This window comes from Gymnogyps californianus, chromosome 2 (assembly GCF_018139145.2).
Source record: "Gymnogyps californianus isolate 813 chromosome 2, ASM1813914v2, whole genome shotgun sequence".
NCBI classification, from domain to species: domain Eukaryota; kingdom Metazoa; phylum Chordata; class Aves; order Accipitriformes; family Cathartidae; genus Gymnogyps; species Gymnogyps californianus.
This window is the reverse complement of record NC_059472.1, coordinates 167,391,782-167,415,216: the sequence shown is the minus strand read 5'-3', so window position 1 is coordinate 167,415,216 and position 23,435 is coordinate 167,391,782. Positions and strand designations below refer to the sequence as shown.

Below are 23,435 nucleotides of genomic sequence, written 5' to 3'. Positions count from 1 at the left end.
ACTGGTTGGTTTCAAATTTAGTACTGACAGTACTCTACTGATTCCTTTTTTTTTTTTGTAAGCAGATAGCTATAGACACATAATGTTACAGCTTTATTTGGCTACAAATTAATAGTAGAGATTTAACTGCTATTGACTTCCCCATATGAAGCAGGAACATCAGCGAAGAGATGATCTTTAACATTTTCTTCTTTTTCTAGAAGTAGCGGAGGATTAAAAAATACATCCTGCAACAACTGCTTCTCTAGGAAGGCATTGCGTAACTCCTGGCTCTCCAAGTATGTTAAGCAAAGGAGACCTTGAAGGATGGGGGCTCAGACTCGCTATCCTTACTGCTATTCCCCTCTCTTTTCGCTTATAGGTAATTGTTAGGTCCAGTCGGCAGAAACAGACCTTGGGGAAGAGCGGCTGGAAAGCTGCTGGGCGGAAAAGGACCTGGGGGTGTTGGTCGACAGCCGGCTGAATATGAGCCAGCAGTGTGCCCAGACCAATAGCATCCTGGCTTGTATCGGAAATAGTGTGGCCAGCAGGACTAGGGCAGCGATCGTCCCCCTGTACTTGGCACTGGTGAGGCCGCACCTCGAATACTGTGTGCCATTTTGGGCCCCTCACTACAAGAAAGACATTGAGGGGCTGGAGCGTGTCCAAAGAGGAGCAACGGAGCTGGGGAAGGGTCTGGAGAACAAGTCCTGTGAGGAGCGGCTGAGGGAACTGGGGTTGTTTAGCCTGAAGAGAAGGAGGCTGAGGGGAGACCTCATCGCTCTCTACAGCTACCTGAAAGGAGGTTGTAGTGAGGTGGGTGTGAGTCCCTTTTCCCAAGTAACAAGCGATAGGATGAGAGGAAACGGCCTCAAGTTGTGCCAGGGGAGGTTTAGATTGGATATTAGGAGAAATTTCTTCACCAAAAGGGTTGTCAAGCACTGGAACAGGCTGCCCAGGGCAGTGGTGGAGTCACCATCCCTGGGGGGATTGACAAGATGTGTAGACGTGGCGCTGAGGGACATGGTTTAGTGGTGGACTTGGCAGTGCTGGGTTAACGGTTGGACTCGATATTAAGGGTCTCTTCCAACCTAAATGATTCTATGATTCGAAGTAGCTTTTTGTAGGTTTGACTGTTTTGTGCTTCAGGTTCATCTCATGGAGATCAACACAGTACTTGTGGATCTTCACTGGACTAAATGATTCTATGACCCGTGTAGAAAGGGGTAGTGAGCCCCTCCATGGAGCCTGCAGTCCCTGTTACACCCATTTCACTTGCATCAGCTACTCCTTTTCTGGTTTTATGACTCCCATGTTGTTAGTGCTTTCTTTGCAAGTGCTCTTCTCCCTCTGATGCACAGGAGCTTTAAGAGTCCAACTCTGAGTTGTCTGCTGCTTTTGTAAGCTGCTCTTTCAGGTACAGTCTCTGCTTCCTGGTCAGATTTTTAAGGATGTTTCCGAGTAGTCCTGTGTCTATTGTGGTTTTTAAAGAATATTACATCAGTAATAAACCATAGCTAACCTTGTGGCCACCGAGAACTTTAATTTGTGGCTGGCCTCTCTACCTAGAAACAACAGGATGTTTGAGGAAGAATAAAAGAACTGTAGCGTCTTGGAGACTTTTTGGCTTACAAGTAAAGGGAACACTTCCATTCTGGACTGCAGGTCTGATCTCCAGCTCTGCAGGGAACCACAGTGTATGGACTTCTTTATAAAATGATCAAAATGCATCTCGAAACGATTTAGGGGTCTCTTCATCCCACTGTTGCTAGGATGTTTTTCCAGAGCCTTGCTCCTCAATTTCGAAATACTTGTGACTCCCAGCCCAAACGCTGTGATGTTCCAATTTGTTGTCTCAACAGCAGTATCCTCAGCCTCAGGAAGGTGTTCTGCCATGGTTTTACTTTTTTTAATTTTGCCTTCTCAGCCCTTATTTTGCAAGGTGAAACAAGTACAGCTCCTTTAGTCTAACGAAATGACAGGTTTTTACTTCTTGAATCATCATCATAGCCTTTTTCTTTGCCCATTTGAATTATTTTTTTGCTACACGGATGACTTAAATATATACAAAGTTATCAGTGAAATCCTGCCCACCAAGGTAGGTAAGTATTATCCTGCTTCATACAGGAATAAACCCAGCCATAGAGGTTGTATGACATGACCAAAATATCCTTGAACGCCAGCGACAGGGGAAAGAACCTACTGCACTTGCTGTTTCGGAGAAGTTGTGTTCCGTGGTATATTCAAATACGCTTTTGTGCCAACATTACTTTTCTGCACGGGGCTTTCTCTTCATTCTGTGTTTCAGCAGTCCTCAAAAAGAAGAAAAGCGGAATGTTCCTATGACATCGACAACGTTGTGATCCCAATGTCAATGGCAGCTGCCACTCGAGCGGAGAAGCCTCAGTACAAAGAGATTGTAGTACCAAGGTATCTACAGACCAGGCCTTGTTGCTCCTCTCTCCTGTGGGTGACAGGAAGAAATGGCTTTAGTTGGGCAGAATGACAGCTGTTCCTCTTAATGGAATGACATAAGGAAATTATTCCTAATGGATAAAAAAAGAAAGTATTTCATTTTAAAAAAAGGTATTAGTATTGTTTGGATTTAAATGTTAGTACCGAACGTGTTTTTCCTTGAAGTGATCTCTAGCTTGTGTTGCCCCGTGCAGCTGGAGGATAGTAGAGCTCGAGGAACCAGAGCCTTTCAATCAAGCGGACTCTGAGGTAAGAAAACAGTGTTGTCACTTTGTCTCAAATGTCTGGAGCCATTCTGAGAACATGCAAATGGCACGCCAGTAGCTCTAGAGTCAGTCTTTACCAGTGATTAAATTCTGCCAGCCCAGTAAGCAAAGTCGCTGTATGAAATGCTGTTCAGTTCTACCCGACGCAGTTGCATCTGAAGGCAGTGAAAGGCCAGCGGAGGTGAGGCATGCGGTGGCATGTCAGCTGTTGGGGAAGGCAGCTGCGGGTCACCGCTGCTAGCGGCAGGCAGAACAAACCCTTTCATTGTGCATGAGTTAATGCCTTTGGCAGCTATTTCTGTGGTGCATACAACAGCCTGCATCTGTCTCCTGACAATTCAGGCTGACGAACGAGTTCCCAATTCAGTACATAATGAAAAATATGAAAATGAGGCAGTGATACGAAGTGCGTGTGCTGGTTCCCAGACAGTTTGAATGGGGTGGATATTGCTTACCTGGATTTCTAGAACAGTCGGCTTGGCCTGCAGGCAAGATTTCGTGCTCTAAGTATTCAGACAAAACTTCTCTTCCTAGTTGGAGGATACTTCTGATGAGATGTACTCCAGTCATCACTCCAAATATGAAGATCTTGAACGAGCCCGCTGGGATTCCTGGGCAGCAGCTACTTCCCATAAGCGAGGAAGCAGGTACTGTTCATACTAGCAGACACAGAGTAAGGTGGCTTTATTTGTTCTTAATTTGAAGCTGTACAGAGATCCCGATTCAAGAAGTTCCTTTTGAATGAAGAAATCCTCAGGCGCCCATCATTTTGCCCACATAATTAGTCTATTACATAACAGAAACAAAACATTGCTAAAATAGGGCCTAATTAGCAGAACAGTAACACAGCATGTCACAGTCCTGTTAAAAATTAGCTTCGTGCTAAGCTCAGGCTCTTGTGTTGAGAGCTTTGTGTTAACTGTAGTACTTCATACTTTTTCCAAAGATTTTTTTCCTCGAGTTTACTTAACAAATTTGACAGAACTTACTGCTACGGAGATTGTCTTCAGTTCATTTGCTGTATCTCCCTTACCTTTTTACCTGTTGCCTGGACAAAGAACAATCTGTTCTGTGTCCAGAGGTGCACGTGTTCTGTTTGCGTGGGTAAAAGTTGAATTCTTCTCTGCCTTTCCTTCAGTGGGGCAGCAGTAGGTCTGTCTCTGCTCTCATTATGTTTTGAGAATTTCGTATTTTTGAGATCCCTGCCTCTATCAGAGCTGAAACTGTCCGAGGTTTTAACAAGTTGTTGAGCAGTGGAGTGGGGAGAGGGACTGACAGGTCATACCGTTAGTAATCCATACGTCTGGAAAAAGGCCAAAGTAGTGTGTTCACACTGAGGAAGAATGTTGGCGTACCTCCAGGTAGCTTCAGCTGTAGCAGTTTTGTCTCCAGTAGCTGGTGTGGTTTTCGGTTTTGTTGTATTTCTTTTCATCAGGTTTTACTCTCTCTTAATGCTTAATTGTTCTCTTCATGCTCAGGATGAGTGAAATGGACAGCAATTGCCCAAGAAGCCATGAGATGCTCTTTGAAGAGATGATAGGAGAGAAAGGGCTAATTAGTTAAAGCACTAATTGGGCAATGTGATCTCTTCTCATTGTATAGAGGGGATAAAGCTTACATTTTTCACTGTAGAGTGATCTTATTTTTATTTGGGTTTCTTGCTATACATAACTGACTGTGCTGCAAATACTACTTTGCTTTAGGTCCTCCAACAAAGCAGACGGCCGATGGGCCAGGCAGCCTCAGCCAGCATCTCCGGTTACTGGATTTAATTGCCTTAATGATCTCTACATGCCCTCTTCTACTGGCTTGCACTGCTCTGAGACTTGCAACAGTTTGCAGTCCCTCTCTGTCCACAGCAGGACCAGAATGGTGCTGTCTTGCAGTGAAGGTACCAGATCTTCCCTGGAAATGCTGGATGAAGCAATACAGGTGAGGTTACGCTGTAACAAAGGTCAGCTGTGTTCTTTTCTAAAACAATTTTACTGGTATATAAAGTAAATTTTTCTGAAAGTTACATGAGCTTCATGCTGCTCAAAAGACAGTTCAGCTCGTGTGTCTGCTGAGATTGGGCTGGCTAAAGGATTCAGAGTGGGATAAATTCTTCTTTTTCATGTCATAATTTAAATAATTCTAAAACAATATTGACCCAGAGTTTGAGATTACTCCTAGTAGGCGGGACTGAGTCACCTACATGACAGGGAATAGTTTCAGGCAGTTGCACGCATCATGGGATGCTTTTTGGCAGAAGGAGTTAACTTGGTTAGGGATTAAATTCTGAAATTACCAGAGGAACTGAACTTCCCCTCATCCTTAGGGACGGTCTTACAAAGTCTTAGAAGCACGGCCTTACACTTCATACCAGATCTGTCCTTAGTTCGGGCTCAAGTGCACAGCGTTTACTTTGGAAGCCTTTTCAGATAAAGAGACTATGAAAAATAAGGAATGTCAGTGGAGATGGCAAGGCAGTCATCTCGATACCAACGGAAAGCTGAACTGGTGATCCTAGAAGCGTTGTGAATAGCGCACAGTGTTCACTGCTCTTAAAATTTGGCTTTGCTTTGCATCCTGACAAATTGAATCTGCTGGGCTTTCAGCAGATTGGCGTGGACAGGGAGGAGATGGGTATTGTAGAGTTCTTAGAGTACTTGATTCTAGGTTTTTAATTTCAGCAACTTCTCCCTTCTTCTCTCCTTTTCACTCCGCAGAACGTACAGCCTTGGGAGCCTCGCACGTTTCCACTTTCAGATCCTGCATACCAAGGTCTTCTCCAGCACTCAAATGAAGATGGCTGTGACCAGGCTGACTTTCAGCCCTGGCTCTCTAGCAATAAGCAGGGCACCAGGCCTATCTCTGTAGAGCCTGTCATACCCAGCTTCACAGGGATGCAATTTTCAGATACACACCTGCAAACAGATGGCAATAAAAGCATGGAGGAGTTCATGGTCCAGCACTGCAACCCAGGAACGCTCGTCAACAATGATAAACCCGGCCTGTGGTATGTATGAAGTGTTAGCTACGCGTGCTGTGGTGTCAGAAGGCTGGCTGCTGGACTGGTGCAGTGGAGCACCAGCAGTGTGTGGCACTGCTGTGTGTCAGACCTCGTTTCGGCAGCAGATGAGGAGGTTTCCGGATGAGGAGGGGTTTAGGCACCTGACGGAGCTATGGTGCTGGATCTCCAAGGGATAGTGCTTTTCAGAAAGACTAGTTTCTGGTCAGGTCTGCAAAACAAGGCTGAACTGCCTTGTCACAGGAAGGTTAGGTGCTGCTACAGGCAGAAGAAAGGAGATTTGAGTAAAAATAATTCCAACAGTAGAAAGAAAACAGCATTGTTCAGCCTCGATCTTTACAGAAGTGCCTACCAGGTGGCTATTGGGTCCTTTAGTGGCTAGAAGCAGGTTTCAGGGTGGTGTTCGCTCGCTCCCAGATCAATTTCCAAATGCCACAGAGGTCTGAGGAAGTCTTGTTGTGAATTTGATATGAACCAAAGACCTGGTGAGGAAGAGGGAAGGAGAAGGCTGCAGGGTATGTACTCTAAAATGCAGCTTTGAAAAATTAATCTCCTAAGTACCTGAAAATCAGGTTCCCCTTGCCCTGCATAATTGAAGTTTTGTATCAGCTTCCTTCAAAGAAACGGCAGATCTATTTTGTAACACCCAGTTGTCTTGCAGTATCCTTGCTGTAATAAAATTGGCACGTTACAATTCTCAGACTTTTTGTATCCTTTCTGAATTGCCTTCTCTCCTCGGAGTGAAGACATTGTCTCAGGGATTTTGGCAATGAGCCACCAGCAAGCCATACTGCTGAGAAAAATGTGCATTCTGTAAAAGGGACCTCCAGCTGCCGGCTGTGAGCTGCTTTCAGGGAATGTGCTTGGAACCTGCTCAGTCTGATAAACGTCCCACCAGAATGTATCAAAACTCATACTGCTGTTAAGAATAACTTGAATCTGTATTAAGGTGACCAGGAACCATGTTCTAGCTTGACTAAAACTTCTCACTTAAAATTACCTTGAGCAAAGGATGTTTCTTTTTTACATTCTAGAGAAAAAATAAAAATTGTTGTTATTAGTTCATTATGGAATATACTCACTTTTGCTGCCTTTCAAAATTGTCTCTGAAGTTTAGATTTCTGGATGTTTGATTGTTTTTATCATTCTCTCTATCTCCAGAAGCGTCCTTTCTTGCAAGTATTTATTTCTGGGTTGGAGCGTTCAGGGGCAGGGGGAACACTTGCAGCCTATAGTAAGGCCAGGGATGTGTTTTTATGGGGATCGTGATTTTTTTTTTTTGGCTCTATATTTGATAAACTGGCAGTAAAATGCCCAAGCGTTGCCTAGTTACATTCTGTAAAGTAAATTGCGTGGCTCAGCGATACCCTCCCGTGCTGAAGAGTCAGGCAGCGCAGAGGCTGCCTTTCACCAGAGAGATCTGGTTCACCACCGTAGCGGTGCTCTGTTGCACTGCCCGCGGCCTGCAAACAGGTAACTGCAACCTGGCAGCTGGAAGTAACTGCTCTAGTTCGTACCAAAACGTGTGCAGATGGAGCGAAATTACGGAGAGTTCAAAAAGAAAAGGCAAAGCTGCAGAGTTCAGTGGAGCACTGCCACACGTAGGTGCTGGTTTCTGTTACTGGTGGTTTTGCTCCTTCTTCAGGTTGGTTTGAAAAATATGAAAATTGGCGAAGCCCCCAACTTCATCACTATTATTTTTCTGGAGTTGAATATAGGAGCACATCATGGAAATGTACTCAATTTTCTTTACTAAAATTTGTTGTATTTTGTAATTACAGATTTTTTTGCCTGTTTGAATTTTTGTATTTTGAGTGGTTGGATTCACAAATAAAGCATTAGTAGAGACTCGGTCAAAGGTAAATGTTTTTGAAGGAGGAAATTTTGGGGAAAATTGCTTCATAATGACTCATTCCATGGGACTAGATGTGATTATGAAAAGATAAGTAAAACTTCTGGATGTACCCAGCAGGGAAGACTTGGTGCAGATTTGTTCACTATATTTTAAACCACTTGACTTTTTTTTTGAAGCCATAATGAGCACTGCCTGCGTCTGTATATTTTCTTGTGAGTTGGCTCTACCTGTGTCCCTGTACCTCTTCTCCTCCTAGGCTGCTGTCTGCATCCTGCGGGATCGCCGCAGGCTTGTCTGTTTCTAAATACCCTTGATGATCCATTAGTGCCACCAGCTCCGTTCAGTCAAGCTCAGGCACTATCCACTGCTTCGTCTTTCTCTAAGGCTGCCTTAAGGTTACATACAAAACCCTCAGCCTTTTCTGATCAGATGCTTCATAAAATAATCCAACTATTCCACTGCTGTGGAGCTACACAAGGGCTAAAACTGCCCGTAGGGTAATTATGTAGTTGGCACCACATTCACTCCCTAATTGCATCTCTCCGCTGAACTCGAGGTCTCCATGCAAACCTTGAGCTTCAGCTCACAAATCATCTGCTCGTATTCTAAGTTCTCCCTTTGCCTCCTCTGGTGTCTGCACACTCAACTGTGTCCTAAAACAAGCTTATCAAATCCTTGTCAGCCATCAGCTAGTCTGGAAGTGCAGATGGTCTTCCTCTTTGTGTGGCCAAATGTTATGCTATTGCTGGCATTAACAGCGTTCCCGGAATGCCTCCGGTGACTGACTAGGAAGGATGCATTCCTCCTGGAGCACAAACTACTTGCTCAGCTGTCCAGGGGATCGCAGCATTTGTGTTGTGTCAAACCTGACTGAAGGTGGCCAGCAGGTCCAAAATTCGCAAGGTGTGGGAACAGGGGCTACGACTAAGCCTTGTTTCTTTAGGAAACTAGGCTAAAGCCAGATCTTCCTCCCTCTGGGAGCACCGAATCATCTAACTCAGAGGTGCAAGTTACCCCACAGTCTCAAAAGACACCTCAGGTTAGGATAAGAGGGGGCGCTCTAAATTTGGAAGAAAGAAAAAGGGCAGATGATGTGAGGTGTCTAGGTGTAGGGCCAGAGTAGCATTCCCCACGTTCTTGAAATCTCGCGGTTCTTACATGGCACATCAAATGTCCCTCAGTTCCCACCAGATGAAATCTTTGATTTCATATTTTTCCCTTTCAAGGTTCCATGAAGAGAGTTAGCCCTAGCAGCGGAAAGCCATGGTTACAATGGAGACAGACCAAGATCATCATCTTTGATGTAACTGAAATACAAACATTTTCCTTAGTCCCTACAATCATGAAAATCAGCATCTGCATTCATTTTGTTGCCTTCTGGGAGCTTTTACAAAACATCGGGGTGCGTGTAGTGTTCACTGAGGTACAACTTCCTCCTCCATTCCCCTCTACTCCTGTCTGCCTTCTCTCTTCAATTCCTCCCCCCTCCCTTCTTTTTTACGCTTCCTCACCAGGATTCCAAGACGTGAGGGGCATGACTGCAATCACGATTTCAACAATTTCTGCTTCCCAAAGGTTTTCTGCTCCGGTGCTGCAACTCCTGCACCTGGAGCTGCAGGAACAGACGTTTCTGCAGGCCACGTTATGAACCTGTCCCATAGCAAGCTGCAGTTCAAATGGCTCCTTGATAAACCACATACTAGATCTCCCCCATAATCCATCTAAAGAATTGTTCCCAATTATGGTATTTTCACTTTTGTTTCAGATGAGTATGTGGTCAAGAGACTGTTGGAAGAGCTGACCTTTCTAGCTGAGGTGCAATAGCGAATTACAACTAAGCTACCTGTATGCTTAGCATGCTCCATCTTCTTTTCACATGAGCTATCCTGTCATTTTCAGTATGTATCATTGTGTAGTGGAGAGATGACATTCTTCTAAACCTTCAAAGTTGAGGCTCCATTTCCCTGTCTTACAGTTTTTTTTCCCCCAAACATTACTTATTAGATGTCATTCCTTCTCTTCTGTGTAAAGCTTTAGTCGCCGTAGGAACAATGCATACAGCCATGCTGCTCAAGGATGATTTCACTGGCAGCGATACTAGCGCTCCGCCGCATCCTGTGATGTCCGATGAGAGAACAAATGGCCTGGGCTGGTGTCTGAAGCCTGTGAGGTGTTTGCTCATTTCATTTCTGCTTAGGAATGCAAGGATTGTCTGTCCGATAGCAAGGGGTCAACCGCCTTCAGAAATACAGAAGGGAAAAAAAAACGTAAGTGTTGTGGCACATCCTTGCAGCCATACCTGAAGATGAGCTGTCCTGTCTTCCTTTATGAAGGCCTGATGCTTCGCTGCCTGCTGTCCTTAAGATGGAGAAGCAAATATAAAAGGGTACACAGGCCTCCACTGTGCCTCTTCTCACAGCAGGAAAGTTATTTCCTATATAAGAGGAAATCTAATGCCAAAAAGGTGGTATCACAAATTTCAGTCTGCCATCACCTAGTGCAAGCAGAGTGCCAGGATGCTTTGAACAGAAAAATTTGGTTTTCCACCCTACATATCCAACTCCTCTCCACTGGCGTAATGTGTGTCAGATTAAAAAGTTCTGGATCAGATCAGATCTGCAGCCTCCAGAGCTACCAGGAGTAACCTACCTACCTCAGCCTGTGTGAAGGCGGCGGAGGCTGAATCACAGAGTAACAAGCAGAGGTGACAAGAGCCGCACTAGGTCTACAGAGGACACATTTAAACAAAGTTAAAAAACCACCCAAACTCATCAATGCGCCGCTCGTGCAGCAATAAGGCAGAGGGATTTGAAAAGTCACCACACAGTGAGCTTGCCGTGGATGGATGGGGCTGCTGTGACCAGCCCGGGTGTGAACAGAGAGGGTGAGATCTCTCAGGACGCCTGAGCATCCCGCCGGTGTCAAGGTGTCCAGCCGGTATGGAGGGCACCGACGTCGTTTTTTCGGGGCCGGAGCGCACCGGGAGCCCTCCCCAGCCGGTATGGAGGGCACCGACGTCGTTTTTTCGGGGCCGGAGCGCACCGGGAGCCCTCCCCAGCCGGTATGGAGGGCACCGACGTCGTTTTTTCGGGGCCGGAGCGCACCGGGAGCCCTCCCCAGCCGGTATGGAGGGCACCGACGTCGTTTTTTCGGGGCCGGAGCGCACCGGGAGCCCTCCCCAGCCCCGGTCTCTCAGCGGAAGCAGCTGAGGCGAAGCCGGGCTAACGGCCGGCGCGAGGTGGGGGGAGGCAGCGCGCATGCGCCCAGCCCTGGCGGAGGGGGGGCGGGAACAGCGCCGGAGGGAGCGCGTTGGCACGCTTCGGCGCATGCGCAGGAGGCGGGCGCGACCACCCCCCCGCGCGCAGAAAAAGGGCCGCCCGCGCATGCGCTAAGATGGCGGCGGGGCTGCGTGGGGGAGGGGCGGCGGGGCGCAGGCGCTGAGGGCGGAGGCGCGCGGACGCCCAAGCGCCGCCGAGAGCGGGGGGGTGGGGGGGTGGGGGGAGGGCCGCACCGGGGGGAGCGGAGCGTACCGGGCCGGCGCGCGCAGCGGCGGCGGAGCGGCGGGGGGGGGGTGTGGGGGTGAGGGAGCGGGTTCCCGAGCATGCCCGAGGGGGCGGGGCGTCCGCCGCTCGACGCATGCGCGGCGTGAGGCGGGTGGGAGGCGCAGGGCCGCGGTGGCGGCGCTCGGCGAGGGTAACAATGGCAGCGGCGGTGGCGGCGGGCGGCGGGACGGGGCCCGGAGCTGCCGCGGCGGCAGCGGCCGTGGCGGTGAGCGGTGGCCCCGGGTTGGCGGCGCTGTCGGTGGCGCGGCGGAAGGACGGCGGTCCTACGGGGAAGTTCTGGGAGAGCCCGGAGACGGTGTCCCAGCTCGACTCGGTCCGCGTCTGGCTGGGGAAGCACTACAAGAAGGTGCGGCCCGGCGGGGGCGTGGGACGGGGGCGGGGGGGGGGGGGGAACCGGGCGGGGGGTGGCGGCCCGAACAAAGGCCCCGCGGCGGCGGGAGGAACGCCAGGCCCAGGGGGCGGCGGTTTAACGGTCCCTCACGGTCTCTTCCCGCGGGGGTGGGGGAGCTCCCCGGCGGTGCCCCGGGGCGGGGGGGGGGGGAAGAGGCCCGACGCCGCCGCCGGTCTTTGTCAGCCGCGGCCTCGCCGCCGCGCCCGGCCCCTCTTGGTGCGGCCCGGCCCGGCTCTGCAGCGCGGCCGGGAGGAGCCGGGACGACCCGGGGCCGTATCGGTGGGGGATCTCCAGGCGGTGCAGCGGCACCCGGGAGAGCCTGTCGTGGGCCCCCGCTCTCCCTCAGAGACGCGGTGGCTCGGCCCGTGCCCCGCGTCCGTGTTTACACCGAGGCGAGCTGCAGCGGTAACTTTCTTGTGCGGGCAAGTCCTGGCTCAGCTTGCCAGGATTTTATACGGGTTTCGCTTAAACCGCACCCCTGAAGTGTCGGTGCGTTTAAAAAAGGGAAAAGAAAAGGAAAAAAAAAGCCGTTCGTGCTGTTCAGAACCGCGTTTCACCGCGTCTGGTGCGGGTTAAAAGCTCTCTGCGGGTTGCTTGTACTTACGGCAAGTTCACTTTTTGGTAGTGTCATTCCTTACTGTATATTGCCCTCGTAGTTCTCTTCCTCTTTCATACGCTTTGCTGTGTTCTCCGTTTCTTTGCTTTCTTTTCAAGTGTTTTTGCAGTATGATGATTTTTTAAATTACTTTTAATATCTAAGCCTTGAAAAATTACCCGATGTGAACTTTCCAGAAGACAGATATATCGGTCTAGTCAGCTTTGTAGCAATCCTAGGAGGAGTATTAGCTGGGGCAGAATGATGTCAAGGGGAGATGCTGGGCAACCTAAAGGTGCCTTAGTCTCTATATTTACCTGAGATTTGCGGTCTGTCCCTCCATTCTTCATTAGGTCTCGTCTCAGTAACCCCTGGACCAGTTTGCCCGTTGCTCTGCGGGTGCTGTTGATTGGATTATTTGTGTGGCAGTGCTCTGAAATGGGTGTCTGAACTGATCTGGGTTAAAAACCAGAACGCGTTGAGAGGTGTGTTTTACCGGTCCTTCCACATAGCTTGGTCGAGCGGAGCCACGTACTGTCGAATTGGCACAGTGGGGCGGAGGTCGTAGTTTGAGCGAGCAGTTTAAGCTTTTTATGTTGATAAGGAAATTGTAACATAAAAATATACCTTTAGTTTGACTTTGTTTTGGTTGTACTTCTCTGCCGTTTCTAGACTTCTGAGGAGGAGCGTTCTTTCATTTCATTTTCCTAACTGAATACCCACAAGAACACAATAAACTTTTGAAATAACTTTGAACTGGCACCTGGCATTTTGCAGAAGAGCAAGTCGCCTTATTAAAAGCATTAACGGTTATTGTCCCTCGCTGGTGTGGATCAAAACTATCTAGGCAAGCTGGTTCTCACCTTACTAGCCTGGCAGGGCCTCTTATCTGTAGTTCAGGAAAGGGAGCTTTCATTTTGTATGCCAAAGAAAAACTCCTTAATTATAATTGGTTTACATGGTATTACTGGTTATAAAGATGAGATGGTTCTATTTATTTCTTAAACTCTGGAAGGTAATCAGAATTGGGCTAAGAAGAAATCTTTACTGGGCAAGTGAATTCCAAAATACTGCTGTGTAAAATCCTTTAAAGAAATGGAAAATTATTTTTGCTGTGGGAAACAAGGAGACTGATACTACTAGCATTTAAAGATGTATCCTTAATACTCTAAATGGAAACATTAATTCCTTTTTGATGTGCAGTAAATGGACTCTAGTTCATCTTGCGTCTATTTTCATTTTGCTGTAGGTGCATGACTTCTTTCAGAAAAGTACATGGTGATTATAGCTGACTTTAGTCCAGTTTATACTCTTAAAAGTGGATACGTGTACATCTTGGCAGTGGTGAAGCCGTCAGCTATAGTAGGTGGTGTGTCCAGCTCTGGGAGCTCCGGGGACGTTGGGGACCAGTCGGAGAGAATCCCGAGAGCAGCAGCGAGTTTTGTCAAGGATCCAGAAGTCACGGTGGGCAAGGAGAGAGTTAGAGAATTGCAATTATAAATCTTCTCATTCTTGTCTCTAGATTAGACAGGTCTTCAAATACCTGAGAGTTCTCTGTCTCTCTAGAGTATAAGTAAAAAAAGTAAGAGGTTTAAATAGTAGTATGGAAGGCTCGCACTGGGTATTGGAAAACTCTCATTGACGGGGAGGAGTGGGCTGCCTAGGCAGTGTGGTCAATCTCTGTCAGAGATCTTTTGATGATAAAATCTGTTGGGCAGCGATGTGGGTTTTGTAACCCTGCGTTGCTGTTACGTACTATTTTCCTGACACAAACCTTCCGGGCCCGTTTCTTCTTGGCTAAAGCGCTGGCAGTGAGGAAGCAGACGTGGATGTGCAGGAAGACGGTGTGCATTGGGAGCTTGTGTTAGGGGAGGCTCAGGTGTTTGGGTAAAGGATGCCTATAAAGATGGAAGGAACACTGGAGGGGCTGTTAGTGACAACAAACATAATGACAGAAAACAAAATTGTTTATTCCAGACTTCCTCCCGCTCCCTGTTTTTGTGTGTGTATCACGTATGGAAGTTATTTTGTGCTCTTTAAGGTCCTTTCCAACCCAAACTATTCTGTGATTCTATTTCTCTGCATTGAGAGTTGCAGGAGGTCCCCCGCTTCTTCCCAGGCCTTGGACCGCAGTACGGATGTTTGAGCCCTTCTTCCCTGTGAGTTGGAAACGGGTTCGTGCTGTGGTTTTCAAGGCCTGGGGCATCTGACAGGCTTTCATAGCATTTGGGTAGACTAACTCCGGTGACATCAAGGTGTCCACTCTAAGCAGAAATTTATAGTTCAAGAGTAAACTGGGCAATTCACTTTTTATTGTATTAATGCTCAGTGATCTCTAATATTATGCGTTGTTTAGGTAGTTCCTTTGACATTAAGCAATAAATTGCTCGTATTAAAATGGCTTATCATAAAGCAGAGTTATTTCTTATGTTTGAAATATCTTCCTGAGATAGTTTTGGAGGTTTTTTCCATATGTATTATGAAGGATGCAAAAACTAACCTTGGCCTTACAGCTGTAGTCCCTAAGGACTGTTCCCAGTATGTTCGTCATGTCCAGTTCAGTATATTGGTCTGCAGGAGCTTCAGCTGCTCAGTGGCTCTGCAAGCTGTGCCCTGCCCCTCCGAGACAGAAGGATGAAGAACTGATTTTTGGGAGAGGCAGGGAGGAGGGTGTTTTCTTTTGGTTTTTAAAGAACAAGTGGAGTGTTGTCTTAAAGGGTGAGTTAGCGGGGAAGACGGCACGGGCTGTCCGTATAGACACTAAACCGTACAGACTATGAGGAGGTATCATCACTTGGAAGTCTGGGTAGTTTTTGAGTATCTGGGACCCACTTGCACTAGTAGCAAGTGTAGAATAATAAGTTTTCTTTCCGTGTTAATGGAGTGCAGTGCTGTTTTAGGTGTTGGACTGATGCCGGTGGAGCATGTCTGTTTTACCGCAGGACGATAACGACGGGCAGCAGCGCGGGATCCCTTTATGCCCTTCTATTAATATGCCTCAGCCCGACAGCGAGGAGGGACAAGCCGCTTCTTGGCAGCTGTTACGAAATGGCAGTTGTTACGGCCGAAGATGTCTGTTTGGAGACCACCTGCTTGTTCACCGCCAGCCAGGAGCTGAATTGAGAGGATTTGTAGTTATCTTTCGGCTGGCTCTGACTTCTCGTGTCGGTGCTAACCTTATCAAGTATTTCTTCAGTGACTGACTTTGATTTAATCTGAGGGAGGATTTTGTCTGTGTTTGCAGCTCTCTTGTGTTCTCGCCTTTAAAAAAGGAACAAGGGTTATAACCTAAATCAAAGTATTTTAATGTTGGTTTTCCCTTCCCTGTTATTTAGTGATCTGAGCTGAAATGTTCTTTGTTTTGGGGGAAGAAAAGGATTTTGTGCATCAGGGCTACGACGCAGAGCCATAATGTGGTTATTTGAGGTCAGTAACCACATCGGAACCGGGTATACGAATCTGTCCCTTACGCCTGTGACAAAGGCTTTCCAGTGCAGCTGCAACGGCAAATCTTGCTGGTGAAGGGAAGTGATTTCCTCTGCTAGTGGTTACTCTCTTATTCTTGAATTATTTGAGTTATACTGAAAGACTTCTGACCATACATGTTTTCTGCTTAAGGATATGTGGGTGGTTTTGTATTTCTAATTGACGTGGAAATGTTAGAAAAATCTTTGCTGTGTCAATGAGGCTTTGGTATTTCAGCACTTGAACAAAATCCTCTTATGGCAAAGCTGTGTGTCTAGGAACAGGGCGTCATGTCTGTCTTCTGGAATCCACTGTTTAAAAACCTTTATTTGCTGCAGAATCATTTTCTGCTTCTGTCTGCTGTGGAGACTAGTGGAAAACTTGCAGATATGTTGTGACTTCAGTCCTCTGTGGTCCCCTCAAACCCACTGCGTGTTGACCAGGAAATCATCTTAATGATTTTGCTGCTTTAAAGATCCATTCGTATTGCTGGTTAGTGTGCATAAGTGATTGAGAGGAGTCTTTTGTTCCCTTTTGAAGGTTTTTTTTGCCCTTATTGTTTAGGGGGTACCTCAGGCAAAGAAGTGACTTTCCTGTATAAAAAATTTGCGAGAATAGTGGCAATGCAGAATAGAATCAGGGGTTCCTAATGTTATCTTCCTTTCTGATAGCTTCCAGCATCAGTGCCTCCTGCAAGAGGTAAAAATGGGATCCACAAGTAAAGGAAGAAGTGCCTGAAAAATTTCACAGGCCTAAGAATATGCATATTCTCATGGAAATGTTTTTCTTTTTCTGAAGGAAAACATTTTAAAAAAAAATGACAGTAAGTCAATACAAGAATACCACCTCTTCTGGATTCAGTTTTTTGACTAGAGGTTGCAGTGCTGGGTGCTCCCAGGTCATCATGTATTTACAGCAGGCAGTGTTGTCTTGGTGACTCTCGTTTACGAGTGACGAAGAAACCCTGCTAGAAAACCCTAAACTTTGACTATTTCCTTACTGATGTTCATTTTCTGTTTTTGTTGGCTTGTTTGTGTGAAGAATAAGTTCCTTCTCTGGTTATCTTTTTCATGAATTATCTTCCCATGGTTTATGGGATCCTCAAACTGGAAGTTGAGACAACCTTAGCTAGAGCGTTATGCTGAAGGCAGTTTTGTTCTAGGTGCCCTAAAGAAGCTGTGAATTTAAGTAGGCTATATGGGCTGAGAGGTGGATTAGTGAAATTCCAAGTTTTTGGATTGGTGACTGGGTTTTTTGTTTTGTTTCCAATGATGGCCATAAGTACAGAATTGCTTTATACTTCTATTTCACTCTTAGTAGGAGCCATCAATGCGTGCTGTCTTGTTGCACTTTGTGCATTTTTTGGTGCTTTATTAATTTAAAATATTGTGTTAAACTTGGTGCAAAAAGCTTTAAGACTTTCAACCTGTATAAAAAGAGCAAATGTAGCAGTACAGTTTTTTTCCCCATTAAATGAGTTACAATGGTTATGAGGGTTTTTCTCTGTTCAATGTTGCCAGAACGATGAAGGCTGCGTAGCTTCACAGAAGATATACAAAAGCTACTTTTGCATTTTTACCTTCCTGGAGTATGCCTCCCACGCAAAACTAAAGGCGTACTACTACAATGTACTCTGTTTTACTGGGAAAAATGTTGTATCTGTCGCTCTAGATATGTATTTAGAGAAAGTGCTACAGCTAGGCAAGTAGACAGTCTTAAATAGCTGGGCTTAAGTTGGAACCAGCGGCTTTGCTTTTTGAACATATTTAACATGTATGGCACGTGAATGTGTTGAAGACCAAAGCTGTCTTGGTAATAGAAATAGGATTATTTAGTATGACGTCTGGCACTTGATCTGCTACGCTTTTGTTTTCACATCTGTACAAATCCTAAATCTGTAGTTTAACAGATACCTGTTTTGCCTGCACCTTTTAATTTCCATTTCTTTGATTGCATTATAATTGGCATAGCTGAACTAAAAGCTCAGAGTTTTATTCAGACTTGCATAAGGTGGTGGTTCAAAGGTTGAACGTGCAAAATGACCAGGAGCTTTAGGGCTATTAGCTGTGATACACTACATCTGTGCACACCCTGGGTGTGATAGTCACTTATTTTTAAACTATACAAAAAATAATACAAGGTGAGTCTTTTCTTAACAGATATAAAAATACACAGCACCGTATGCATTTTGGTAATCATCCTTCTTGGTTTAGCAGCCGTTAGGACACTGATAAAAAGGGTTCTGGCAAATTTAACAATAGAGGTTTAAGTATTATTCTGTCCCTCCCTGCTGGAGAATTTTCCCACTTGTAACAAAGGCAAGAGAATGGCATGCTTCCCGCTGAGCTGCAGCACCTGGTAAGCTAAAGCAGAGGCTGGGATGGGTTTTTCAGTAAAGATGCTGGATTAACTGGGGCATCTGAGCGAGTCACACGCTCCATTTTGCCATCCTGTCTAGGATCGGTAATTCCAACAAAAGATTGCTTAAACTGCTCTGGTGAATTCAGCTGGAGCACCCAGAGCTTCTAGTCCAGAAATTATAAAGAAAATAGTTGCTAGCAGAGAGGAGCATGAGGGTCTAGAGGTTTTTAAAAAGCCTAAGAGCAAAAGTCTTTATCCTCAACTAGATTCTGACAGTGATAAAGACTGACTGTTACTGCTGCTTCATATCTCTGTGGTAGCTGATAGGAATTCATCGGAGTTACTAATTGGATAAAATTGTCACAATTGCCTGCCTTTCCTGGGGGGAGGGAAGAGGGCTAAGAAAAATGCAGCTTTGGAAATTTAGCCTTCTGTTTTTTATAGCCTCATATTTCTAGATTAGGTTTCATACACAGGGCAGGACACCCAGGGAGTCTTACAGGTATTTGTGTCCTTCGAGTTGCGAAGATTTAATTTCTCAGATCAGACTGTCTGCCTCTTAACAAGTGCTGAAGGAACTTGCATCTCAAGGTAGTCAGATACTGTAAAATTGTCAAGGAAAACTCAATGTTTTTGTAGTGTCTTTTGCTGTGTAGATGGTGCTTTGGAAAGCTTAGTTAGATTTGACTGCTATTTAACACCACTGCTTTAAACTTTCGAGGGTTCTGGCTCTGTGTTTTTTTAAGGGGCTTTAGAAGAATCTGATTTGGGGGAGGAGCAAAGGCCTTGTGATTCATAGTGTTGCTCAGATAAATGACTCTAGGGTAGCTAATACTACTCCATATTCTACATGAACAAGTAATGTTTGTTCTACTCTTAGAAGTCTTCTGGCATGGTGAGGAGATCACATCCAGTAAGTGAATATTGTAATATTAGGAGTAATGAAAACTCAAAAGCTGTGGGAGTGGTTTTTTTATATTCCATGCTGTGATTTCTCCTTTTACATATATGCATTTTATTAGAAGTATAACCTTGGGAAATGCTTAGATTGTCACAAAGCATGGCAAATGTAGTTGTCTGGATCAGTTTTTCTCTTTGTACGTGACATGCTATATAGTACCAAATGGATGCTCTTAGGATTAACGTGTAGTCGTTGATTACAGAAGGAGCTTGTAAAGTTGCTGTAGAAAGCTTTGTGTATGTGTGGGCCAGAATTAGTCTGTTCCTTTATTAAGAACTACAAATCAGATTGAAGTAGTTAATCTCTATCTGTAAAACACCGCCGGCCGTGATGAACTGATGATGATTCACAGATATGTGTTATATTTTAAGACTAAAGGTTGAAAAATGTTTGTGCTTGGTGCTCCTCCTGTGCACGCACCCCCACACCCCCTCCAGCCACACACTGATCCTTAAATCTCAAACTGTGCTCCACAACTGATAAAGTGGTCTGGGGAATTAGTAAACCAGTCTTCATGTTTTATTATCCTCTGCCCCAAGTAAGCGTGTGTTTTTTGTCTTTTTAGTACGTTCAAGCAGATGCTCCTACCAATAAAACACTGGCTGGGCTGGTGGTGCAGCTGCTGCAATTCCAGGAAGATGCCTTTGGAAAACATGTCACCAATCCTGCCTTCACAAAGCTTCCTGTGAGTATTGGGGTTAACCCACTGCTATTACAACAGCATATTTTGTTCTTCCTCCAGTATCTGTGCTGCTGGCGTGCTTCCAGGTGGTTGGGAGGTTAGTGCTTAGTCTGAGGCTTTTGTTGATGCATCCTCTGGTAGGGGTGAAATAGCACACTCCTCCTTAAAAGCAGGCTTTCAATGTACTACATCTTATTTTCTATACATTTGGAAGTGATTTCCTGAATACTGTGGAAAGGTTTTAATTTCTAGTAAAATTCTATGTAAACTTGTAAATTTTAAGTCAGGTCTGTTTGGACTGATGCATCCTAAACTGACTGAATAATATGCACTTTCCAAAACAAGCAAGTTTCCATTGGGCATTTCTGTTGATTAAACATCAAATGTGTAATGCTGTCAAAGCTGAAAAATGGCTTTACCATGTTCTTTAGTAGCACATAGGTACCTAATTAGTCTGGGATAGTCTTCCAGTCGGTCAGAGTATTGGTATACAGAATGAGTATCAACATTTTAAGGGTTGCTTATTTAAAGTTCAAACTTGGCACGTCTTTAGCAGTAGTATCCCAGTGATTGTGTTCAGAGATCATTGTGCTTGGAACCCTGCCTACCACCAGAAGAATCTTGTGCAAGTGAGCGTGAAGCCTAAACAACTGATAGAGGGAACAGGGATGCGGCAAATGGTAAGGACAACACAACAAAGGGATTTCCCTTGTGAAGGGCAAGGACTGCAGCATGGTATCAAGCACCCAGCTGGCCGATTTAGGGTAGGTTTTGTGGGCCAAGACGACTGTCATAAACCTGTACGTAAGCACTGTGGACATTAGCAGGAAGGTCTTTGCTTATCTTTGTCACAGAATGCTTACTGGGAACCTAAGGTCATGCAGTCTAGCGTTCTGTTTAGGTATACATAGTAAGTTGGAAATATTTATAGCTGATTACAATATCATAAACTGAAGTTGTTCTGAAACTATTGAAAGTACTCCTATCTTTTGGTTCACCACTTACAGAATAGTATCTTTTATTATTTTATGGTGATTTTTTTCTCCCACACATTTTGCTTATGTAACTTCTTTTGTGAGGAGTGCAAATTCATGCATGTTTTCTGCAGAAGAGGGGTTTTCAAACTTACTTATTGGGTGAATCTCATGGTGCTTAGGAATGCACACAGAAGCACCACAAGATGCCATTAAGATGTAGCTCACTATCTCTTCCTTTCTGATCACCTGATACCTCTGTGGTAATGAAAAGCTTTAGGGACAGAGGTGAATATTGCGGTGCTTTATTTGGATACGGCAGTGTAGACCATAAAACTGTACCCATATTCAGCAAGTTAATAAACCGTTTGAGTGCTCTCAAGTCTTAAATCAATCTGTCTTATCTTAAAAATGGGTAATAAAGATTTCAGTGGCATTGTAAATATGTTGTTCCTGTGTTTAACTATTCTTGCTGTTTCGAAGGTCTAATCTGATCAAATTTGCTCAGCTTAAGTTTACAGCAGTTGGATCTCTCTGCTCTCAATTACTTCCGACAGAAGACAACTCATCAGTACATCTTCCTTTATATTGTTTTTATGGGAAAATGCAATATGTACTCTTAAGACGAGGTTAGCATTCACTGTTTTAGACGTGTAATTCAAGATACTGGTTGAGGCTGCAAAGCAGGCTTTGTTATTCTACCATAGCACTTTGAAGACGTGCAGAATGCTTCAGTTCTACAGGACTGTGTCTGACTTGGGAAGAGAGGTGGGGCGAAGGGATGTCGTAAGTGACATTGCTAATCTCCAAAAATATATTGACAAGCTATTGCAGGCTTCCACTGAAAAGAAACTGAATGAAGCTAAAAGAGGTTAAAAGTTTGTAGTTATCTTAGTGACTGTTCAATATTACCATGTTCCTGGCAAGGGAGGATCTGAAGTTGAAGAGGAGGAGGTCATGCTTGTGTAAAAGAAACAACCCCCAAGCCATCAAAACTTTGAGTGCTGTGTACCTACAGATGACTGCAGAAATCCTCAATTTGTGACTACTGCTCACAACTACCATCATTAACGGCTGCCGTTAATAGTCCATTCCTTGCGTGATGCTGTTCTCTATTAATACATGCTGCAGTGTTTCCCTTATCAGTGCAGATTATTTGAGATTAAGCGTTGGTCTTGAGAACTGCAGTTGTTGCAAAACACAGGGATGTGGCTCACCAGGAGCGCTTGCTGATGAGAACATGTCAAACCAAGGTTGTTTCTCCAATTCATGTGAGAGCCTTTATGTTTATTTTCCAAGTACTAGCCAGTGTACCTCACACTCGTTCTCTGAAGTGCCTGCTCTGCAACGCTGGAGCAGTCAGTGACAAAGGGAAGCTGGTCTCTTCCATCAGTATTAAAGGTAAACCTCTCTGACGTGGACTACATCTGAATCACTACAGCCTACATCTGTTGAAATAAAGTTCAAACATTTTACTTAGTGCTTTGAGTGGATGAAATAGACCTTGCATTTGAGAGAGGGTTGTTAATTCTGTGTTTAGGCTCCTGTTCTTGGCAAGGATGCTGTACAGTACAGGGTCTGTGAATAGATCTAGAGTAAATGAAGGACTGTTACAGCTTGACTTCTGTGCACGTCTTCTCATTTTTGCATTTAAATGCATATTGTCTAAGCTTACTGATGCTCAAAAAAGAAAATGATTAATTCTCTTAAAGGCAGTTTTGCATGTTTCACATAAGGGTTATGTTAAGATATTAACTGTTAAGATGGCAAATTGTAAGGCCAATTGATCTTAATTGCCTTGTTATGATAAATTTTGGGTAAAAATGTTGAAGGGAATCTGGTTTATTCACAGCTGCGTCTCTTCTGCGGAACAGGTTTTGTCTAATTGTTAAAAGCAATTTCCTTTTGTGCTAGTAGCAACGACCACAGTTTAATGAGAGGGTCTTGCTAGAGTCTGCTGACACTTTAAAAAAGTGACTTATGTCTATGAAAGAGATTCGTATACTGTTTTTCATAGTTAAGTGTTGGCTGAACTTCCTGTGGGTGGTAGTAAAATCCTAACTTGCTGGAGTCGCTGCGATTGCTTGTGCTGCCAGGGACTCCTGGATCGCTGAGCCCCGTGCCAGGCTGCGGGACTGCCTTCCAGAATTGCCCCGGTAATGCAGAAAGGTGTGGCCTTGTCATTGAAAGATTTAATGTGGGCTGCTGACGGGCAGCTTGATGAAGGCGAAGCTGCAGCAGCAGTCCCTGAACTTCAGGTAGGGGACGTTGGGTACAACAGTGGCATCAACGGTTTCCCAAAATGCAGATGAGGCGGGCTTTGCTGCAGCAATTTCATTCAGTTGCGTGATATGTCTGGCATGTCAGCAAAAAGGGAAAGGTCGATTCTGGATGACCGTACATATGTAGGATAGCTGAAGATAACTAACAGCAGCTTGCATACTAGTGCTGCAGAAATATTCTTTACAACGGGTTTTCTGGCTTCATGTTGAGATTTATTTTTCTTTTTAGAGCAGCTAGCGTTTGCTTGCATGTTTGTAAACCAACGCTTGTATTCTCAGAGCCAAGTCTTATGGCACTAAAATCATTCAGCGTGTTAAAACATTTTGTTTTAGTTCAAGCTTCTGATCAGAGACTGCTCCATCCATAGAGGACTTTAGTTTGCTAAGAATAGTACTGAAATGCATGCAGCTCGTAAACTGGCAAGTACCCGTATGGCAGCTTTGAGCTCTCTTTATTACTTTCTGTGCACAGTAGGGCTCTAAACAGATGGTAGACCAGGAGCAGTTCTGTTCTGGTTGAATGCTTATGAAGGATCTTTTTTATGTTTTTCTTGGACACTGGTGTATTTGATATCT

General features: G+C 45.2%; 2 protein-coding genes across 2 annotated transcripts in view; both read left to right on the top strand.

Annotated features, from left to right (window-relative positions):
* The window catches only part of LOC127012724 (KAT8 regulatory NSL complex subunit 1-like), a 35,278-nt gene extending 28,744 nt beyond the window's left edge, over nt 1–6,534 (top strand). Inside the window, exons 9-13 of the mRNA XM_050890958.1 lie at nt 2,288–2,409; nt 2,649–2,703; nt 3,255–3,367; nt 4,424–4,652; nt 5,429–6,534. Coding sequence (XP_050746915.1) covers nt 2,288–2,409; nt 2,649–2,703; nt 3,255–3,367; nt 4,424–4,652; nt 5,429–5,728 — 819 coding nt within the window. The 3' untranslated portion in view covers nt 5,729–6,534. The remainder of the gene's footprint in view (nt 1–2,287; nt 2,410–2,648; nt 2,704–3,254; nt 3,368–4,423; nt 4,653–5,428) is intronic.
* Nucleotides 6,535–11,349: 4,815 nt separating this feature from the next.
* SMARCC1 (SWI/SNF related, matrix associated, actin dependent regulator of chromatin subfamily c member 1) overlaps nt 11,350–23,435 on the top strand; it is a 90,434-nt gene continuing 78,348 nt past the window's right edge. The window contains exons 1-2 of the mRNA XM_050890862.1: nt 11,350–11,494; nt 19,487–19,606. The gene's annotated coding sequence lies outside the window, so the exon portion shown is untranslated. The remainder of the gene's footprint in view (nt 11,495–19,486; nt 19,607–23,435) is intronic.